This window comes from Epinephelus lanceolatus, chromosome 14 (genome assembly GCF_041903045.1).
Source record: "Epinephelus lanceolatus isolate andai-2023 chromosome 14, ASM4190304v1, whole genome shotgun sequence".
Taxonomy (NCBI): Eukaryota; Metazoa; Chordata; class Actinopteri; order Perciformes; family Serranidae; genus Epinephelus; species Epinephelus lanceolatus.
The window spans coordinates 25,910,931-25,929,625 of NC_135747.1; the positions used below are offsets into that span (position 1 = coordinate 25,910,931).

General features: G+C 40.9%; 3 protein-coding genes across 5 annotated transcripts; 2 read left to right on the forward strand and 1 right to left on the reverse strand.

The window, feature by feature from the left end:
• Positions 1-2,264: 2,264 nt before the first annotated feature.
• Positions 2,265-12,801, forward strand: egfl6 (EGF-like-domain, multiple 6). Of its 3 annotated transcripts, XM_033614187.2 has the most exons (13): positions 2,265-2,663; positions 4,406-4,512; positions 4,826-4,918; positions 5,127-5,246; positions 5,370-5,489; positions 6,937-7,071; positions 7,155-7,277; positions 7,755-7,817; positions 8,227-8,484; positions 11,341-11,415; positions 11,507-11,599; positions 11,713-11,975; positions 12,154-12,801. In XM_033614187.2, the coding sequence occupies exons 1-13, from the start codon at positions 2,590-2,592 to the stop codon at positions 12,259-12,261; spliced, it is 1,632 nt and encodes a 543-aa protein (XP_033470078.1). In that variant the 5' UTR covers positions 2,265-2,589; the 3' UTR covers positions 12,262-12,801. The 3 variants fall into 3 exon arrangements, with proteins under 3 accessions (XP_033470078.1, XP_033470088.1, XP_033470097.1); XM_033614197.2 differs by lacking the exon at positions 7,755-7,817; XM_033614206.2 differs by lacking the exons at positions 7,155-7,277; positions 7,755-7,817 and having other exon boundaries at positions 2,266-2,663.
• A 1,051-nt stretch (positions 12,802-13,852) lies between these two features.
• Positions 13,853-16,359, forward strand: rab9a (RAB9A, member RAS oncogene family). The gene is made up of 3 exons (XM_033618242.2): positions 13,853-14,024; positions 14,363-14,480; positions 14,612-16,359. Exon 3 carries the CDS (start codon positions 14,651-14,653, stop codon positions 15,257-15,259), a length of 609 nt encoding a protein of 202 aa, XP_033474133.1. The 5' UTR covers positions 13,853-14,024; positions 14,363-14,480; positions 14,612-14,650; the 3' UTR covers positions 15,260-16,359.
• A 288-nt stretch (positions 16,360-16,647) lies between these two features.
• On the reverse strand, positions 16,648-18,570 carry trappc2 (trafficking protein particle complex subunit 2). Its single transcript, XM_078174534.1, has 5 exons — positions 18,513-18,570; positions 18,121-18,247; positions 17,806-17,954; positions 17,067-17,148; positions 16,648-16,961 (listed from the first exon to the last, which is right to left on the reverse strand). The coding sequence occupies exons 2-5, from the start codon at positions 18,211-18,213 to the stop codon at positions 16,863-16,865; spliced, it is 423 nt and encodes a 140-aa protein (XP_078030660.1). The 5' UTR covers positions 18,214-18,247; positions 18,513-18,570; the 3' UTR covers positions 16,648-16,862.
• Between the last annotated feature and the right edge of the window lie 125 nt (positions 18,571-18,695).

An 18,695-nucleotide genomic window follows, 5' to 3' on the forward strand; every position in this document is an offset into this window, starting at 1 on the left:
CACAACGGCTTCAGCAAAACAACAGCAAGACAACACAACATCAAGTCATTGCAACAATAGTCTCGCTCACCAGACCATTCTCAAGAAAAGAAAGGTCTGGCTGGGCCGACTCTCACTTTAAGATTGGAGAAAAAAAGGCCCCGGCTGCTTGTATTTCTTTCAACCAATCACAATCGTTCTGGGCGGTGCCACAGCACGGTGCGCTTGCAAAAATATTGCCGGGGGGAAACAGGTTTTGGTGTAACACGCCCACAAAAATATCACCTACAGGACGCAAACCATGGCAGAAAAATGGCTACATCCCCGCAAGATCAAAGACTGCAAAAGTTAGTAAAGGACGTGTTGAAAAATGCAACCGGAGGTGGTAGGGCGGGACTTCAGCGTGGCTCGTTCCGCCCAATGAGAGGCTGATCTATGCAGCGAACTTCTGCCCACTCAGACTATTGCAACAATAACAACAGCAACAACAATACAACTACAATATTAAGATATAACAAGATTTCATAGTGTTGGATAAAGTGTTTGAGTTCATGTGTGATAGTTACATACCCATACCAAGCAGTTTTTCATGAGGAACTATTTTCTTTGTACCAAACTACATCCCCTGACTGTATCACAGCACAGAAGGAAACGTGCATCTACTCATGGACGAAAGTCGCGACAGTGCAAGATGTAAACATTAATGATGTCCCTCTCGCTGCAATGTTAGCTAGCTCAGTGGTGCTAGGTGAACCAGCAGTAGATGCACACTTCCTTCTGCGTGGTGATATGGTTGGTGGGTGTAGTGGAGTAGACAGAAAACAGTTCCTAAAAGAAACATCTAACAACAAGGTCTGTGGATTCTCTGGGGTTGTGATCTCTGGAAAGAGACACTGCTGTTGAGTTTTTCAAATGGCGCATTGAGCTCCAATTGTATTCCAGAGAGGGCAGACATCTCTACGGCTGATATCTCCAACACTCAAGCCAAAACTATATAGGTGTATAAAGAGCACTACAGGTGATATATATAATAATATAATATCTTTTTTTGATTTTGGGGTGAACTGCCCCTTTAAACTATGGTGAATGAAAGACTTTGGTTAAGGTTCAGGTTACTGGGGTTTGTCCAAATATTTGCTCCCTTATTAACGGATATTACATACTTTCTGCCAACACCACCACACAGCGCTGCATATTTGTGGCAACCACTGCCTGCTCCCCAGCAACCACACTTCCTCCACCTCCCAAGCGTCCTCCTGGATTAGCATTTAGGAATTGCTGCATGTGGATACTGCAATATGAGTTGAGGTTCATCTTAATTGTCATTGTGAACCCCCTGCTTTTTTAAGGAGTGTTTCTGAGCTGCAGAATCCATGCCACACTGATTTGTTTTGGACAATCACAAGAGCGGAGCCACGCCACACTCAAATGTGTATTATTTTTGCAATAAATGGATGCAATAATGGGAGTGTCCAGAATGAATTTGTTAAGACCACACACTGTCCAAACAAAACGAGATATATAACCAACAATTAACAGGGTAAAACATTTCTGCTTCCTAACATGAGTGCTAAATGCCGGGCAAAATAATCACAGACTTGTATTGTTGAACTCAACTACAGTGTTTAACTGCTGACCTCCTTCTCAACTGAAGCTGTTTCCACTGCAGTTTTCATCATATTGAACCCCTTTGGACAATGTGGCGGTGGGCAGACATGCAGTGTGTAAATTACTTAAGTGAAAAAAGATTGCTTCTGTCATGGGAGAAGCATTTCAACAACAACAACAACAAACGTAAACTAACACAGAAACATCACCTGTCCATTTCTAAGGGTACAGAGGATCAAGACCAGATGTCGGAGCAGACTTTGAAAGGGTGAAAACTCATTAAACATTTTTATGGCTGGACTCAGAATTAGCATGTGTGAGAGAGCAACGCTTTATGTGCTACCTGGGAGTAAGACATCAAAGAACGCTGCAGCTGCTAATGACAGGCCTATGCGTGCCTGAGTTCCACAATTAGCTGATACAGCTAATCATCCCCTCCAAAAATACAGCAGATCATTAAACAAAAACTGCATGAAAAGCTCAAGTTATCCCAGACAAAAAAAAAAACAAAAAACAACAAGTTCAACATTTGTACAACAGTATGATTTTTCCTCGTGGTGATCCACAGGAAGAGTTTCGTTTGGTCTTGTATAGAATTTCAGTGAAGAGAGGAGCACCCCTAAACCCAATCCCCACCCCCATTATTAACCCACTCCTACCTCCAAAAGTCACAACCTATCCCTCACAGTGCAGTGTCATTTCACAGAGTGTCAACCCACCTCTGGAATTTCAGAGAGGAAGAAGAGGAAGCAAATTATGGGACACAGAGTAGAGCCGCAGCATTGAAGAGAGTGAGAGAGACAGATTTTTTTCCCCCCTGGAGGAGACTTTGACTTTGTGCTCTGGAAATCCAGCGTGCCTTGTGTGAAGCCTCGACTAAGACCTGTTCCCTGTCTAAGCATTTTAATGAGCGTGAGCCCTCAGGAGGAATAGTCGGAACTCACAGAAACCAAAGTCAGCCCCGTGGGAAGCAAAGCTCTCTGGCTGCTCACGGTCACAGACATGCAGCCATTCACCTTGGTCGGTGCTCTTTTCCTCGTGCTCCACATCTCCTCTGGTAGTGCAGAAGCCCATAGGTAAGTCAATGAGCCACAGCAACAGAGTGTTTGATGTTGTAATGTGTGTCTACTCTGAGACCTGCAGCAGGTGTAAATTTTAGATTTCTGTGTATTATTACATTTATATCCACCAATAAAAAACCAAAAGTGCCACTAACAGCATTGCTAATATATAATTTAGCCCACTTCCTGTAGCCAAAAAAAAGGAATTACAACCATTTTAACTGCCAGTTCCTCCACATGCTTTGACTTTAGTGGAGCTTAATGAGTAACACGAACCCCCCCATTTGACACTGAATTATGTTCTTTAAATCTTTACAGGGAAAACTGTTGTTTCGATGGTATGTACACACTGCTGCCCCTGCCAGCAGACTATGACAGCTATGATAGTGTGTCAGCTAAATGTGGCTCAGCAACTGTTAATAACTGAAGAGCACCTGTCACACTTGGGAGCCCCTCTCCTGGGGGCTATTCTGGTGGATTTCTATCAAGTCTCAGATTGCCCCAGTCCCACTGGAGCCAAGGCTGCTTATAGGATGCTACTACCCCTGCGACATGTAAACATCTGGGAAATTAGAGTTTGGCATGGAGCCCATTTTTCAAAATTGATTCACCTTATTGCCATGGTTTTAAGTCTAAAAATATAAATTGACATAAATGACTATACCAAATACAAAAACTAGAGTGCTAAAACTCAAACTTGTGATGTCACCAAGTAAGTCTGGAGCTGTTTTATAGACAATGAATTGGGAAAGATTTTATAGATTAAACTGAGAGCACCCCAGGGAATCTTCTGAGTATTTTTACATTTTTCTGTCTCAAACTGAGAACACTACAATAGAATGAAGCTCATTTGGGTGTAAAAAACAAAACAAACATTCTGTGGCTCCACAAAATCAGGCCCCCATTCACTGTCTATGGAGCAGCTCCAGACTTTATACCCTACGACATCACAAGTTTGAGACTCATGTTCAAGAACATTCATCGACCTTTTCTAGGCCATAGAAATGTTCCCCTTGAAGAGTAGAGATAATAAAGCTCAAACCTTTCAAGTCAGATTTGGATGCGTGAGATTCTGATATGAATTCACTTAAGTTTGAATGGCATCTTAACACCTTAATTTAATTTACAGGTTTAAAATACTCCCGTGGAATATAATCTATACATCCTGTAGGTTATTTTGAAAGCAGCACTGACTCGCTGACCGCAACTGAGAGTAACTTTACAGTAGATTCTCATCTGACTCCGGAAATTGGAGACATGTATGAAGATCAAGGTACCCTACAAAAGGAGGACATATGTTTGCTCATAAGGTATCAGTGTGCAATGCAGGAAGTGTCTGATTAGTGTGCTTTTATCCATGTGTAACCTACATCCTGTCAGCTGGCTGTTGCTCCACAGGGAGCCCACTTTTATCACTAAGCAAGACTGCGAGAGGACACTTTATTTAGGTTGTTTGTTTTTTCACACAACTAACATAGGGACCAAAATGAAAGGAAGAGGATGGCTGGAATCTACGATTTGGAGAGTTTAGTGAGACTGTGGATGTGTTGGGATCATTTTTCAATGTTAATATATTTAAATTTGTGATATGCCGTCAGTCATATGTCATTTAAATTATTTTTAGGGGATACGATTTTGCTTAAAGGCCGAATTTGCTATCTGACGTTCCGTGCATTAACCATGGGAGGCTATAAATTTTGCTGAGACAGTGAAATTACACATGTTACTGTACCTTCTGCTCCTCTTGTTCTACAAAGGCACTACCAACAAGTCCTTACTGGAAACCAACCAGGTGTATGTCGCTATGGCAGGAGACTGGAGTGTTGCTACGGCTGGAAGAAAAACAGTAAAGGACAGTGTGAGGGTAAGGGCAGTCCAGATTGATTATGAATGATATGTTTCATACATATATGTCTCATTTAATAACCAGCGACAGGTTACACATAATGCTTTTTTTAATGAGTTAATTATATATAGTATCAAATTTACTAGTGTCCTAACAATTGTTATTCTTTTCATGAAAGATACGGTCCTAACTCAGAAAATGTGGAGGAAATGACAGTCTAGATTGAAAAACCTCGCCTGCATAATAGAGCTGTGTGGTTTTACTATGATCCATTATTCTCAAACCACTGATATTTCTGGCGGTATTCTCTTCATGTTAAATGTTTTACCAGCTCAGTGTGACCACGGCTGCAAGCACGGAGAGTGTGTTGGCCCCAACAAATGCAAGTGTTTTCCAGGATACACCGGAAAGACATGTAACCAAGGTGGGCAGTTGGGGTCTGGAATATATGGGTCAAACTGGGTACAGGATAATCTCATTTCCAGCTGATGACTGGCTTTAGACGCTAATTTTAGGTATGTTTTACTGTAAGCAAATCTTGGTCTCTTGTGTTTCAATAAAAAGCATTTTTGGGGTTTAAGAAAAGAGGGTGTTGTGGGTAAAAAAAAAATGTATGTGACTCTTGTTTCTAGATCTGAATGAGTGCGGCCTGAAACCTCGACCCTGTGAGCATCGCTGCATGAACACCTACGGAAGTTACAAGTGCTACTGTCTCAATGGTTACACCTTAATGCCTGATGGATCTTGTGCGAGTGAGTCCCATCGTTCTACTATCCATACACACACTAAGTGGAAACACACACAAAAATATCAAAGTTGCCAAGTTTGACTTTTTGTCAATGTGTGTTTTTTTGTGTCTGTGTTCATGCATGTAGATTCCAGGACATGCTCTATTGCTCACTGTCAGTACGGCTGTGAGGAAGTTCAGGGGGAGATTCGCTGCCTCTGCCCATCTGCAGGGCTGCAACTGGGGCAAGATGGGAGGACTTGTGTAGGTGAGCAATCACACACACTCGATTACAAACACGAGGTAGGTCAAAAACCTATGTCAAATATAATGCATAACTAGAGACAGGCCTAAGCAAGATGTAAGGAGAGTGAAAAATCAGTGGGAGCAATAGCCCTTATCTAAATAATGAATACTGACTCAAAAAAAAAAAAGTATTGACTTTGGCTTGTGTCTGTCTTATGGATTGGGAGTTTTTTCACAGTGGAACAATTCTGTACAGTTTCTATTATGTGGCTTTTGCATGCTTGGCTTGTATATCAGATGGATGCAATTAAGTTATATTTCTTCCCACAAAACTGCTTGAGCTGTGACAGAGCCAGTCTGGCATACCGATCACACAGGGGGAGTAATATAATAGTTCTGGAGCATTAAACTTCAGGATTACCATGGATTCGACACACTCCAAAATAGAGGTACAGTAGAAGTATGCTTTCACCCTGAAAATGTAGCAGAAAGTATATGTTTTCCAGATGTAATGCACTAAAACAGACATATAATGGAACCTCAAGAGACACATGCATATCTACAGTATCCACCATGAAAATTTAAAGTAGTTTCTAACCATTTAAAGTACAAATTTAAACCTCAGCTAAACTAGAGCCAACGGCACCTTCCCTACTTCTGCTGTCCTTGCTTGAACCGCACCAATATTTAAACTTAGGATTCATTCTGATCTCAACTATATACCTGTGAAGTTTTGTGACTCTATCTTGCACGGTTGTGACATTACTGCGTCGACAAAATCCGTCCACAGACAGACAGACGGACTGACATATAAATAAACTCCTGGCAAACAGGCTCTGTGGTAGAACCACCAAAATAGGCGTCACCTGGACTATATTTCACCCTGATGGCACACAGATTCACAAGGTGAAAACAGTACTATTTGTCAGGGCTGGTAATCAATTAATTAAATAATCGTCTCTACAGCAATAGGTGACGTTCAAAAGCATCCCTAATGTGGGTGTTACCATTAGCTTAAAAACCTTCTTGTACACATATCCTCCTGTGTTAAGTAATTCACTGCATCCACAACATCAATAGCTCAGTTACCCACTCGTGGAAGCACTACTTCCAGCCTGGCCAGGCGTCACTTCAAACATAAATTAGCAGTGATGCTAATGGGAAGCCAGTGAGGGATCATGTTTATGATCACTGGGATGGAGTGATGTACTTAGTACATCAATGATGGGGAAACTTCCTGCTGGCAGATAAAGAGGAGCAGCTGATGACTCCATGTGAATCAGAGGAATCACACAGTTATCCGTGGAAATTCTAAGCAGGAAGTGTCAAGGAACATAATGTGATGTGTTGTTTAAAAGTGACGAGATATTTAAAATTTCTAGTGTCCAAGAATGAAGGTTTTGTGCTTGAACTTGATAAATATAATATCAAAGTTCCTTCATTTTCCCCCCTCTGTTGTCTCCCTTCAGATATTGATGAATGCGTAACTGGGAAGAACCTCTGCCCGTACAACCGACAATGTGTAAACACCTTCGGCAGCTACTTGTGCAAGTGCCAAGACGGCTACGACCTGAAATATGTTGACGGCAAATATGACTGTGTAGGTAAGGTATACAAGTTTATTACACCGCAACATTTGCAATCAATTCTGCTCCTAAAGGTTCAAATAGGCTTCTTCCAATTCCAGACAGTGATGAGTGCGCAGCCGGCACCCACAAGTGCAGCCACCACGCTGTCTGTGTGAACACTCAAGGATCCTACAAGTGCAGGTGCAAGTCTGGCTTCAGAGGCAATGGCTTTGAATGCTCTGGTGAGATCCATGAACAGCGACAAAGAATCGTGACTAATGAGTTAGGGATGCCTTTTGATATGTAATAACACTTATCACATCAAGCCATTCACAATAGATTTAAGGAACTCTAGTCGCAAGCCTTTCCCAGATGAGAGTAGTCAGATAGGTCAAGAGCAGTTTTACATCCACATATTTCATTTGGACTCCATAAACATCAGCAAACAATAGTCCTGCCAAGGCGAGCTTCCTGCTTTCAGACTCCACTCCTCTTTGCAGATGTTAGAAAGACAGATTCACAGATTGAAAACACACCTGTGTAAATATGACATTGTACAGTAGCCAGCCCTCTGAAGAGAAAGGAGAAAGACAGGTTGTGCTGTACCCTTCAAACCAGCATGCGTAGATGAAACAGGTGAAGCTTCATGTAGCCAAATGACATAAAAAGAATAGGCTACGGGTTTCAGCGCGAGTGAAAGATGCCTTTATTTTTTATAGTCAAGCCGTTTTATCAGAGGTCGTGGGATGGAGACAAAGGCAGTGCAGATGATTTCCTCAATGGTGAGACTGTGTGGATTCCAAGACTCTGCTTCCGTTGTTCATTCGCTGCATTGCAACCCCATTCATTCCCTCCTCTTGCCTCCTACTTTTAAGAACACCTCTCCAAACTCTCTCTCTTGCTCATGGCTGGAAATGTTGTACGTCCTCCACATGCACAGCTTGATATGAGACCTGGAATCCCCAGCATGACCCTTTGTATACAGAACTTGTGTGATAAAATGCTTGTGCACTTGAAACTCTGTCATGTGCAATGAATGCCACTGTCATGCATCACCTGCATGGAGTAGGACAAGAGCAGCAGCTGCAAAATACATGACAGCAAACACATCTGCATCCTGGTAAACTGCTGTCTTTCCCATTCATGATTGCGGTTCCACATGTCTGATCTGATTCCCCTTCCTGCCTGCAGCCATCCCAGACTCTCAAGTGAGGACCAAGATTCTGGGAGGTACACTGGGCAACGAGGACATCAAAAACGTTATCCCTGAACCGGTCGTGACACCGCCTCCTAAGCTCCGCGAGCAGCCTTTTGACTATGATGGAGAGGTCTATGTTGGCCCCCAGACTGAGCAGGGACAGGAGGACGCATTTCCTGAGGAAGAAGAGGAGGAGGAGGAGGAGGAGGAAGAGGAAGACAACCAGCTCAATCCAAGAGGAGATGTTTTCAGTAAGTGCCCTTTCGTTTGGCTCCTTCGCAGTTATTCTGGGTGGTCCACAATGCATTAACCATACACAGACTACACAAACACAGTTTCTACAAAGGCTTTGTTGTTGTGTCCACACAGCATCTGAATACAATTAACAATTTTTCAATAAATAGCATGTCAGGAACAAACCTTCAAGTCTCAACCCCAGGCTGCATAATTCTTCTTGGAAGGTTTGATGTTACTAATAATGGAAAAACATATATTTGTTGACTCTTTTGGTGAACAACATGCTAAGACACATTGAATCTGATTAGTCCAAGATGTCCCACTTATTTCCACAAAGAACAACAAGATTTGTCACTGTCATGTCCTTCAGCATTGTAAATATAGTCACCAACTTTAAGATTATGTCAATTTTAGGGGGCTGTTCCATATCACATTTATTACACAATCAAATCCATTATTGTCAATGTAGATGTTTTTAAGGGCGCGATGGCTGTGCCCTGACACCTCGTCCAACTGGATACGATGCGAACAAGCAGGAAAATCCAATTGTTTCAGTGTTTCTCAATGAGGTTGTCCTAGCCTGCTCTGCAACGTGTCGCTTGTGTGCAACAACGCTCACATTAGCTCTGTTTTGGTGAAGCTTTGCACACCTCCAACCTATTTTCAGAGCGTTAGTGGAGGATTCATTTCCCTAGGCTTGCTCAGGGCTCGATAGGCCCCCTGAATGTTGTTGTCACTTGTAGTATATCTGGACATTTGTTGCACTCCATCCACTACAGTTTGCTCACTCACTGTATGTTAGGAAGAGGTGAAATATAAAAAATGTTCAACTTTGGGAATGCAGCAACGCACGCCATATGTTATGTGACAAGGAACAATCAATCACGGCCTGCAAATTTCCTTACTTTCTTCCCTATATATCAGTTTATGACAGGCACGTTCAAAGTCTGGCCCAGGGGCCAATCGTGGCCTGCTGACTGATTTAAAGAGCTTGTGGCTTGTTGTTCAAAATACACTGTGTGCGGCCCACCATACAATATTGGTTAATCAAGCGAGATCACTTTGCATTTTTTCCATTCACCTTATAGGACTGTCATATAGTGTGTAGACATGCACTGAGTAGAAACTGCACAGGCGGAACTAATGTATTTTCATAAAGATGCGATAAACAAGCAAACCAATGGTTACCTAATAGCAGACATTTTCTGCCTGATAGCAGTCATGGCCACAGCAAACAAATGTAAAGTTGAACGCGAGGGCCGTCGTTTTCAAGAGTCCATATGATAACCCATATGATGCAAGAAGCAGCTGGCCCCCAGGTATTTTCACATTATCGAATCTGGACCCCATTCAAAAATGACTGGACACCCCTGGTCTAATGTAACTATGGAGAAGTTGATCATTTAGTGTAGGGCCACCCAGAGCTGTACAATCTGTCCCACAGACAATATTTTAATACACACTTAAAAGCAATGCCTAGAAGAAGATCAGCTACGAACTCAGGAATTCTGATAAGTAAGTTATGGTCACTCAGCAACGTCAGGTGCAACCCACCTCCTACTCTTGAAAGTTTGCACGAGATTAGTAACCAGTGGTATAAGATGCGTTGTGTGTCTGGGCTCTAAACTGACATATTTAAACTCTGTCATGATATCAAACCACTGGCTACAACAAGTAAAAAATATCAAGATCACAATAAGAACCCAGCAATATATAATAAAGACGTTATCTGAACCAGTTTAATTGATTCCAAGACATGGCAGCGTCTAGCATGTCACTCATGCCTGAGTTGTGTATATATATGCACAACCTGGCAACATATCCAGACACTTTCATCAGATAAAGAGAGAAGTGTGGGCAGTGTGGTCGTGCAGCGGTATGGTATGCACCTCAATGAGAAACCCCATACATGAGGTTACCTTTCACCACTAATCTTGATCTTCATGGAAACACCCAAGCCTGTGTAAGAACTCAGATAGCAAGAGGAGACAGGCCCCGAGACATCCATCACCTCCAGGGAGGAATTTTACTCTGTCGGCATGTGAGAGCCCAGGGATACAACTCATCCTGCTTCCCATCTCCTGGGAGGAGGGTGAGGAAGGGAGGGAGGTTAGTAAGCCCCCAAGCCTTTTATTATGTTTTCCCCAAAACAGCTGTTGTGCAAACAGACTTGACTCCTAGTTGGAAAGTCTGTCATCAGCACTTTAGACCTCTCTAACACTAGCCCACTCTGGCTGAGCAGGTTCAGTAACCCCAGCTGTCACTCTTCTGACTCTCTAAGGCTGCTTACCATGGGGGTGGTTTGCTGCAAGAGCTTTAAAATACTTGGGTGGGGGCTGTATACCAAAGTTGTAGTTACATCTCAAGACATGAGTGACAGCAGGGCAGGTCTACACCTGTTGGTTAAAAGGCTCTTTCCGACTTTTGTTTCAGCGTGGAAAATCTCTCTGCTGCATAATTTTGGAATGTTCTTTATTCATCACATATTTTTAAAGGAATTCGTAGACAAAAGGTTCTGTCATTTTTATGAGGCGGAAATTTAAGGGGCAGATTTAATGAGATTTTGTAAGAGTGTAATTGTGATACAGCTGGGACTGCTTTTACTCATTTACTGATGATCACATTTAGCTGGAATTTAACATACTCGGTTGCCAATTTATTAGGTACACCTTGCTAAAAAGAATGCAGGCCTGCAATAAATCTTAGCTTCAGTTAAAAGTAAACAGTATAACCTTTCCGAAAGTAGGATTTATTGCAGGATTGTTGTATGCAATAAGCTAGGTGCACCTAATAAATTGGCAAGTGGGTGTATATTTCGCTGAAGATTCATAAATTCACACTGATTTGTCTCCTTTAATCTCTAAACACAGTATCAGAGGACTTTGAATCAGTGTTCGGCCCAGCCACAGAAGTCAAAGAAATCGAAATTGAACCAGTTCAGGAAGGTAATCAAATATCTGTTTATGTGCCATATTGTTATACAGTGACTGTTTATGTGACTATTTGCTAATGTGCTCCTGTTGTTTCACCTTCTAGAGTTTATCATGGATTGCAACTTTGATCAAGGAGCATGTGAGTGGGTCCAAGACAAGGCTGATGACATGGACTGGAGCGTAGCCTACCATAATGGTAACATATGCATGAATATGTTATGTTTTGTTTGTGTTTTACAGGTTATATAAGATTATTTTAGGTTTGTGCATTCACATGCATTCAGTTATAAGTGCTACAAACTCCTCCAGATGCCGAGTACTACATGGCCATGAGTGGGCTTCTAGGGGAGCCAGACGATATTGCCAAGCTGAAGTTGCTTCTCAGTGACCGCGCCCAGCAGGGCAGCTTCTGCCTCACCTTCGACTACCGTGTGGTGGGCCAAAATGTGGGAACGCTCAGGGTGCTGCTGGATAACAATGCTTACCCAGTCTGGGAACAGAGCCGAAGCAGAAACCAGGAGTGGCAGACAGAGCTCCTCACTGTGGCCTGGAAAGAGGAGGCACCAGAATCTGTGAGTCATTTGATAGCTTTTTAAGACATATTATTGATGAATGATTGTCAAACTAGAGCTGTAACTGCTAACAATAATATCACAAAAGGAGGTTGAACAAGACAATGTTGTATTTCATTTGGTTCGCAGTATGTTTGAAATGTTTGAAGATGCAACGGTACCCTTAAATGTCTTTCAGATCATCTTTGAAGCTCAGCATGGGAAAGATATCGGAGGAGAAATCGGGCTGGACAATGTTGTGCTGACCTCAGGGCCCTGTCAAGATGATGTCAGTCCATTCGTTTAAGAGGAATCATCACCCCAGGTTTACAATTGAAAATCTGCTCTAACTGATACATGTGAAATATTGCTGTTTCCTTTCCACATGGTCTGGAGTTTCTCAATGTTTCCTCATGGCTTAGCCACTAGACATCCACATAAAGATACAAAAGCATGGTCTCAATGGAAGATTATGTGTTATCAGTGAATGCATGTTTAATTAGTACATCAACCTGCTCCTATCTTTATTTTCAAAATGGTCTCTCAGCGTACAGATAACTCAGATCTCAGGAATAGGTGGAAATGCAAACTTTGTGTGTAAGTTAGATGTAACAGTATTGTGCTTAGTCATTTGTTGTGTATGTGATTACTGAAGTTAATTGAAAATAATCTACCACATGTAATGTGAATTCTTAGGGTGAATTATATCTGACATTCAATCTTAGATGAATAACTTTTTTGAAGGCTGGTTAGTTTAAATGATTAAAGGTAACAGTGCATAATAGAACTGCTGTAAATGTTGCTTTCATGTTATGTTGTACTATTACATTAAATCTGTTTTTTCTAACTCTGTCTACTGATCTTTTTTTACACCTGGATACATAATCTTGTAGGCTGTAGGCCTCTAAAACCAGATCATCACCTAGATTTACCTGATACTGAAGTGAATGTATGATATCAGGACAAAATCTATGGTAATAGAATGGGGGTGATTTTAGGAGATTCGGTCTGCTGACTGAAGAAATTGATTTGTGGCAGTCTCTGACAACCAAGGACTCAGCTGGTGAGAGGATTACAGGACATGTTTGGCTGGCATCCTGTTTGTGGTCAATAATGTTGCTGTCTTAAAGCTTGTGTAGGCTCTAAGTAGTAGTGTGAGTACAGTTTTGGTCTATTTGTGCTTTTCTTTATTATTATTTGCTGCTATTATCTTTCAGAAAAACACATTTTACCCTTTGCTACATTAGCATTAGGATGCAGTTTGCTCTTTATTGCTTCAGTATAAATAATGGATATTCAACCAACAAAAATGAGGGTAATACAACAAGGAGACTCTGCATAAAGGCCACATTTACTTTGGTTTGTTAACCTAATGTTAACATTAGTTATGTACATATTGTTGCTAACGTTGTAGATTGCTTTTACCTTCAGTGGACACATATGGTTACAGTGCATGGATATATGGTGCAACAAGTGTGCTAGCTAACGTTAGCTCGTTGATATATTAATGTTAACGTGCTGCATCCAGCTTTTTTTAGGGCGAGGTCTGATAGGTTTTGTCTGTCTGCAGCTGGGATGCTGGGGGATAAAAGCTAACTAAGCTAAATGTCGCTCTCTGCTGGCTAAACATGGCTAATACAAAGAAGTTAAAGATGTGTTACCAATGGAGCTAAACTCAGTTAGCTAACGTCAGTTTATGGTCATATCCTTGTTTTAGAAGTACCTAAATGTTGCCTGACATATTAAGTTAGAAAGATATAATGTGTTTTCTGGGAAATTATATTTTAATTAGAAGTTGAAAGGGCCTAAAACCTTACCTCGGCGCTCGTTGGTTGTTTGACAGACAAGATCACATGATCCGAAGCTGCCCATGTATCGTTAGCCTGTTAGCAGCTAGCCGCGTTAGCACGGAGCCTCAGGGGTTCACCCACCAGGAAACAACAGCGCGACCTGACGTTAGCTCGGGCCACGCCAAGGCGAGGAGCTGTCAAACATATGCATTAATAATATTTTAGTTATTTCCTGTTTTGTTTCTCGCTGAGTCAGCGGCTGTCTGGTCCAAACTATAAGGTACGTTACTGGCAACACTGCCTGGAAGTAAACCTCAGCTAACGAATGCTATCTATTGCATTTACCTAACTCCAGCTGTGTTCCCTTGTTTTCTTTTTGTGTTAGCCTAGCTAAGCTAACACGTAACTGCCCACAGTTATGTTCTACTAGCATGTTGCAACTATTAGTTTAATAATGTGTATGTTATATGTCACAAGCTAAATCGTTAGCTATAGCTTGTTGGAGTGCTCACAGTGTTTTGAACGTTTGGTAGCAGATCATGCTTTATTGCAAAGGGGCTTTTTAGCTAGAATTGCTGTCTTCTGCCATCTGTTAATGAGGAAACTGCTGTGTTACAGCTGGTTGAACGTTACCTGTATGGCTGCTCACATCAACATTAAACATATGAGCATGTGACCAAGGAGCAAGGGCTACAGCACATGATCTGGACAAGTGGAGGAGGCCAAAATCAATCGGGTGAGGCAAAAAACATGTACTAAAAAGTGTGCTTCTGCAGTATTATGTGTTATATGTAATACTGTATTTCAAAATGATATTATAGTGTTGCACAAGTAGTGAAAATCTCTATTTTTGCATCTCTCCAATAGATTAAGTATTGCAAAGTGGTTGATCAGGATTAAAAAGCCATGACCACAAAGACATCCCTGCTTAAAGTCATCCTACTGGGTGATGGTGGTGTTGGAAAAAGCTCCATCATGAATCGTTATGTCACCAACAAGTTTGATGCACACCTTTTCCACACCATCGGCGTGGAGTTCCTCAACAAGGAGCTGGAGGTAGACGGCCACCAAGTTACCCTGCAGATCTGGGACACTGCTGGCCAGGAGCGCTTCCGCAGCCTGAGGACTCCTTTCTATCGTGGCTCTGACTGCTGCCTGCTCACCTTCAGCGTAGATGACAACCAGAGTTTCCTCAACTTGGGCAACTGGAAGAAGGAGTTCATCTACTATGCAGATGTCAAGGAGCCAGAGAAGTTTCCATTCGTCGTCTTGGGCAACAAAGTGGACGTGACAGAAAGGCAGGTGTCTTCTGAGGAGGCTCAGCAGTGGTGCCAGGAGAACGGCGACTACCCCTATTATGAGACCAGTGCAAAGGATGCCACCAATGTAGCGGTGGCCTTTGAGGAGGCAGTGCGTAGAGTGTTGGCTCTGGATGAAAGAACGGACCACCTCATCCCCACAGACACAGTCAAGCTCCACAGAAAGCCACGCTCTGCTGCCACTTGCTGTTCATAACACCCAGGAGCTATGACTAACATTAATTTGCTGATATGCCTGTTATGTGATGAGGCTGTAGGTTTACAATGCTGTAGTAACATCTTATTTAAACAAATTATGCTACTGGCTTTATGATTTATTTTACTGTTGAAGGATGGATACTACTACTAGTTGGACTTCTGTTGAAAGAGAAAAAGGGGAAACACTAAATTCATCCCAGTCTTATTACAAATAAACAGCAAGTCACTGAATCATTCACTCAACTCCGCCACAGCTCAAAGGTCAGACTTTGGAGGGGTAGCAGAAAAGATGCCGCATTTTTGTGTTGGCCCAAGACTGCCTGTGGGGAACTAAAAATCTGTCTTGAAGGAACAGAAGCAATATATTTGAATAGTTTCACTTCCCTCTCAAGTGGCTAAATGTTCCACTCTGTCATTAAGGAAATTATAATTTGACTCTTACAATGTGTTCTACCTTGGGAGTGTGAGCATAATAGTGTTTCTGAACCTCACCCCTAAATGTAGTAATACAGAGAGAGTGATGGCCTATATATTTGTTCAGAAAATAAGTGCATAATTAATTTAAACAGCCCAATAACCTTATTTCTGAGAATTATAAAGTAGCTAAGGCACTACAATGTGTAACTAACAAATCAAGGCTTGTCGTGATTATTGCACCTTTAGGTCTTTTTGTGCACATTCTGCTTAGTGAGTAGATTTTGTGCTGGAAGCACTGAGGGGCACGATTCCCCACAGAGAATAAATATTAAAGCAAAGTTAACATGCATGGCTTATGGTGTATTTAAGTTCCTTGAAACTTTTGTATTTTGTAAACCGTTTTTACCTTAAAAATCACTAAATCAATATTGCCATGAGGAAAGTTTAATGAAATAGCAGTTATGATTGAGTAAACTGTTTTTCCTCATTGTTGGGTGTATTGTTTTAAATAATGATCTTTGAAGCACTCTGTTAACATTTTTTTATACTTGCAGTTGAAATGCCTTCCCCATAGCTTAATATTTAAAATGGTGACAACTAATTTACCTTTGTTTTTCATTCTCATAGTCAAAGCTGTACTACTGGTATGCCAAATGATAAATAAACCCCCTGAGAATTGTCTCTTAACGCATATTTTCTTACCTGAAAACTCTGATAAGTTGGTTTATTGTCCCAAGGTTTGATTCTGCTGCGCTTTCTAACCACTGTATTGTAATGCCTACATGCCTACAAAATCGGCAACACAAAGTACCTATGTCAAGGCACAAGATTGTCTGTTCTTCATTATTGTTAAGCACTCTTGTGATAAGTTAACTTGACTAACTTCATGCCTTAAAGTCTTACGTCGACATTTGGCATACAGTTGCCTCACAGCTCATCCCATGCACGAAATCAAACAACAGACATAACTTTAGAAGCTCTATCAGACAAGAAATATTTTATAGAAAAATGTGTTGAATACATTTTACATTTGTGAAACAGAAAAAGAGGACAACAACATCAAACGTGTGTTAGATATACATACACAATAAAAGAAAGACAGACATCAAATGTGTGTGTTAGGTATATACTATATACACAACGAATAGACAAGATGCATAAAAATTCTTGCACATGTGATGTGACTAACTCAGGAGATGCTTCTTTCCAAGAAACTGAACTTTCCTCTCAAAAGCTGTCGAGCGGATTGGTGCATTGATTTCATAGAATGGATTCATTGCAAACTGGAAGACAGAATAAACACAATTAAATCAAACACTGACAGGAAAAAAAATAGCAAACAAATGTGACCTCATGCAGTTATTCTTATCATATGAAAGACAACTCACCTTAATGTATAAATCATACACATCATTAAAAAAGTTTTTGATCCCATCTTCTTGTCGCACATCATGCAGCATGATGAATCTTATATGTATGGCAAACAATTAAAGAAAATAAAGCTGTGCCAATGAATTCCACAAATATTACTGCACAGAGTGACACTGCACAACAATATGACTGACCTCTGAGAAGGCAAATAACATACTGCAAACTAACTTGTAAAATAATGGCAGCAGGGCTTCAGCTAACAAATATTTTTATTATCAATCTGATGACTCTTATTTTCTTTTAATTGTGTAATCTATAAAATGGCAGAAAAAATGGAATATATCCATCATAATTTCCCAGAAGGTAACATCTTTAAATTGCTTGTTTTGTTTAACCCACACTCAAAGATTTGCAATTACATAAAACTAAGAAAAGCAGCAAATCTTTGTTTTTAGGAAGCTGGATTGAGAGATTTTAAGGTAGTTTTGCTTGATTAATGACTAAACAATAATAGATTATCAAAACTGCTGATGTGTTTTCTGTTGGATAATCAACTAATTGTCATCTTGCATTATTAAAATGAGCTATTAAACATGATAAATTAGCCATGTAGGTTATTTTAGTCTGTCCCTCCTGTCAGGAAACTACAACATGACAGCATTTTAAACATTTTTGATTGTGGTTACCATCATTAATAAATTATGTATGGTATTATGTGAGGGGATAAAAAGGTAAGAATCAAATGGAACAGAAAGGATATGTCCTGCAGTGACGAAGGCAGACACGAACCACTCGTTGAACTTGTCCACAGTTTTCAAATACATATTGTTGGACAGCCACATGTTTTCGTCCACCAAATCCAGGGCTGCGTGTGCAATGAACTGGTTCAGGTGACGATGATCATCCTGTGGTCAATGACACAAGTCTTATCAAACAATATCATAAATTAACAGACAATACAGACGGTTTAATGTGTCTTTGTCTAGGCTAATGAATAGCATGTCCTTACTAGTGTTATCACCTAAGAAAAGATGCACTGATTTGCTGGTGTTGTGTATAAAACCATGTTACCTTTGCTTCAGCCTTCCCAGCTGGCAAGAACTCCATCTCGAACACTGGGTTGTCCTGATGACCAACCATGACAAAATAAAAACTTCCAGACATCGTGGCCCCTTCTTCTCAGCAACGTCAAACTGTCCTGAAAACATTTTAGACCAAACGAAAGAGATTGAACGATTTAGTCTTACCAAATATCAGTGTCACTATCACTCAGCTGATTGGGAACCCCTTAGCTAGCAAGCTAATGTTAACCGCAGCGCTCCACAGACGCTTAGCGTCGTTAAAGCATTTAAGTTATTCCTGTGAAACTAAAGTAAACATATTACGTATTGAAATATCGTATAAATACAACGTACACACGATAAGAAAAGCTTTTTACTTTGATAGAAGCGACTTTTGTTTACCTGTCAATTTGCTTCCTGGAGAGGAGCGAGAGCAGTCGCAGGAAGATGACGACATGATAAAGCACCCAAATATAAATCTGTTATCTGCTGTAAAACGATTTAGCGACAGCGATTTGTAGCTCAGCTTCATATAAATGAATATAATATTAAACATGTGGTAAAAAAATGTTTAATAATAATAAA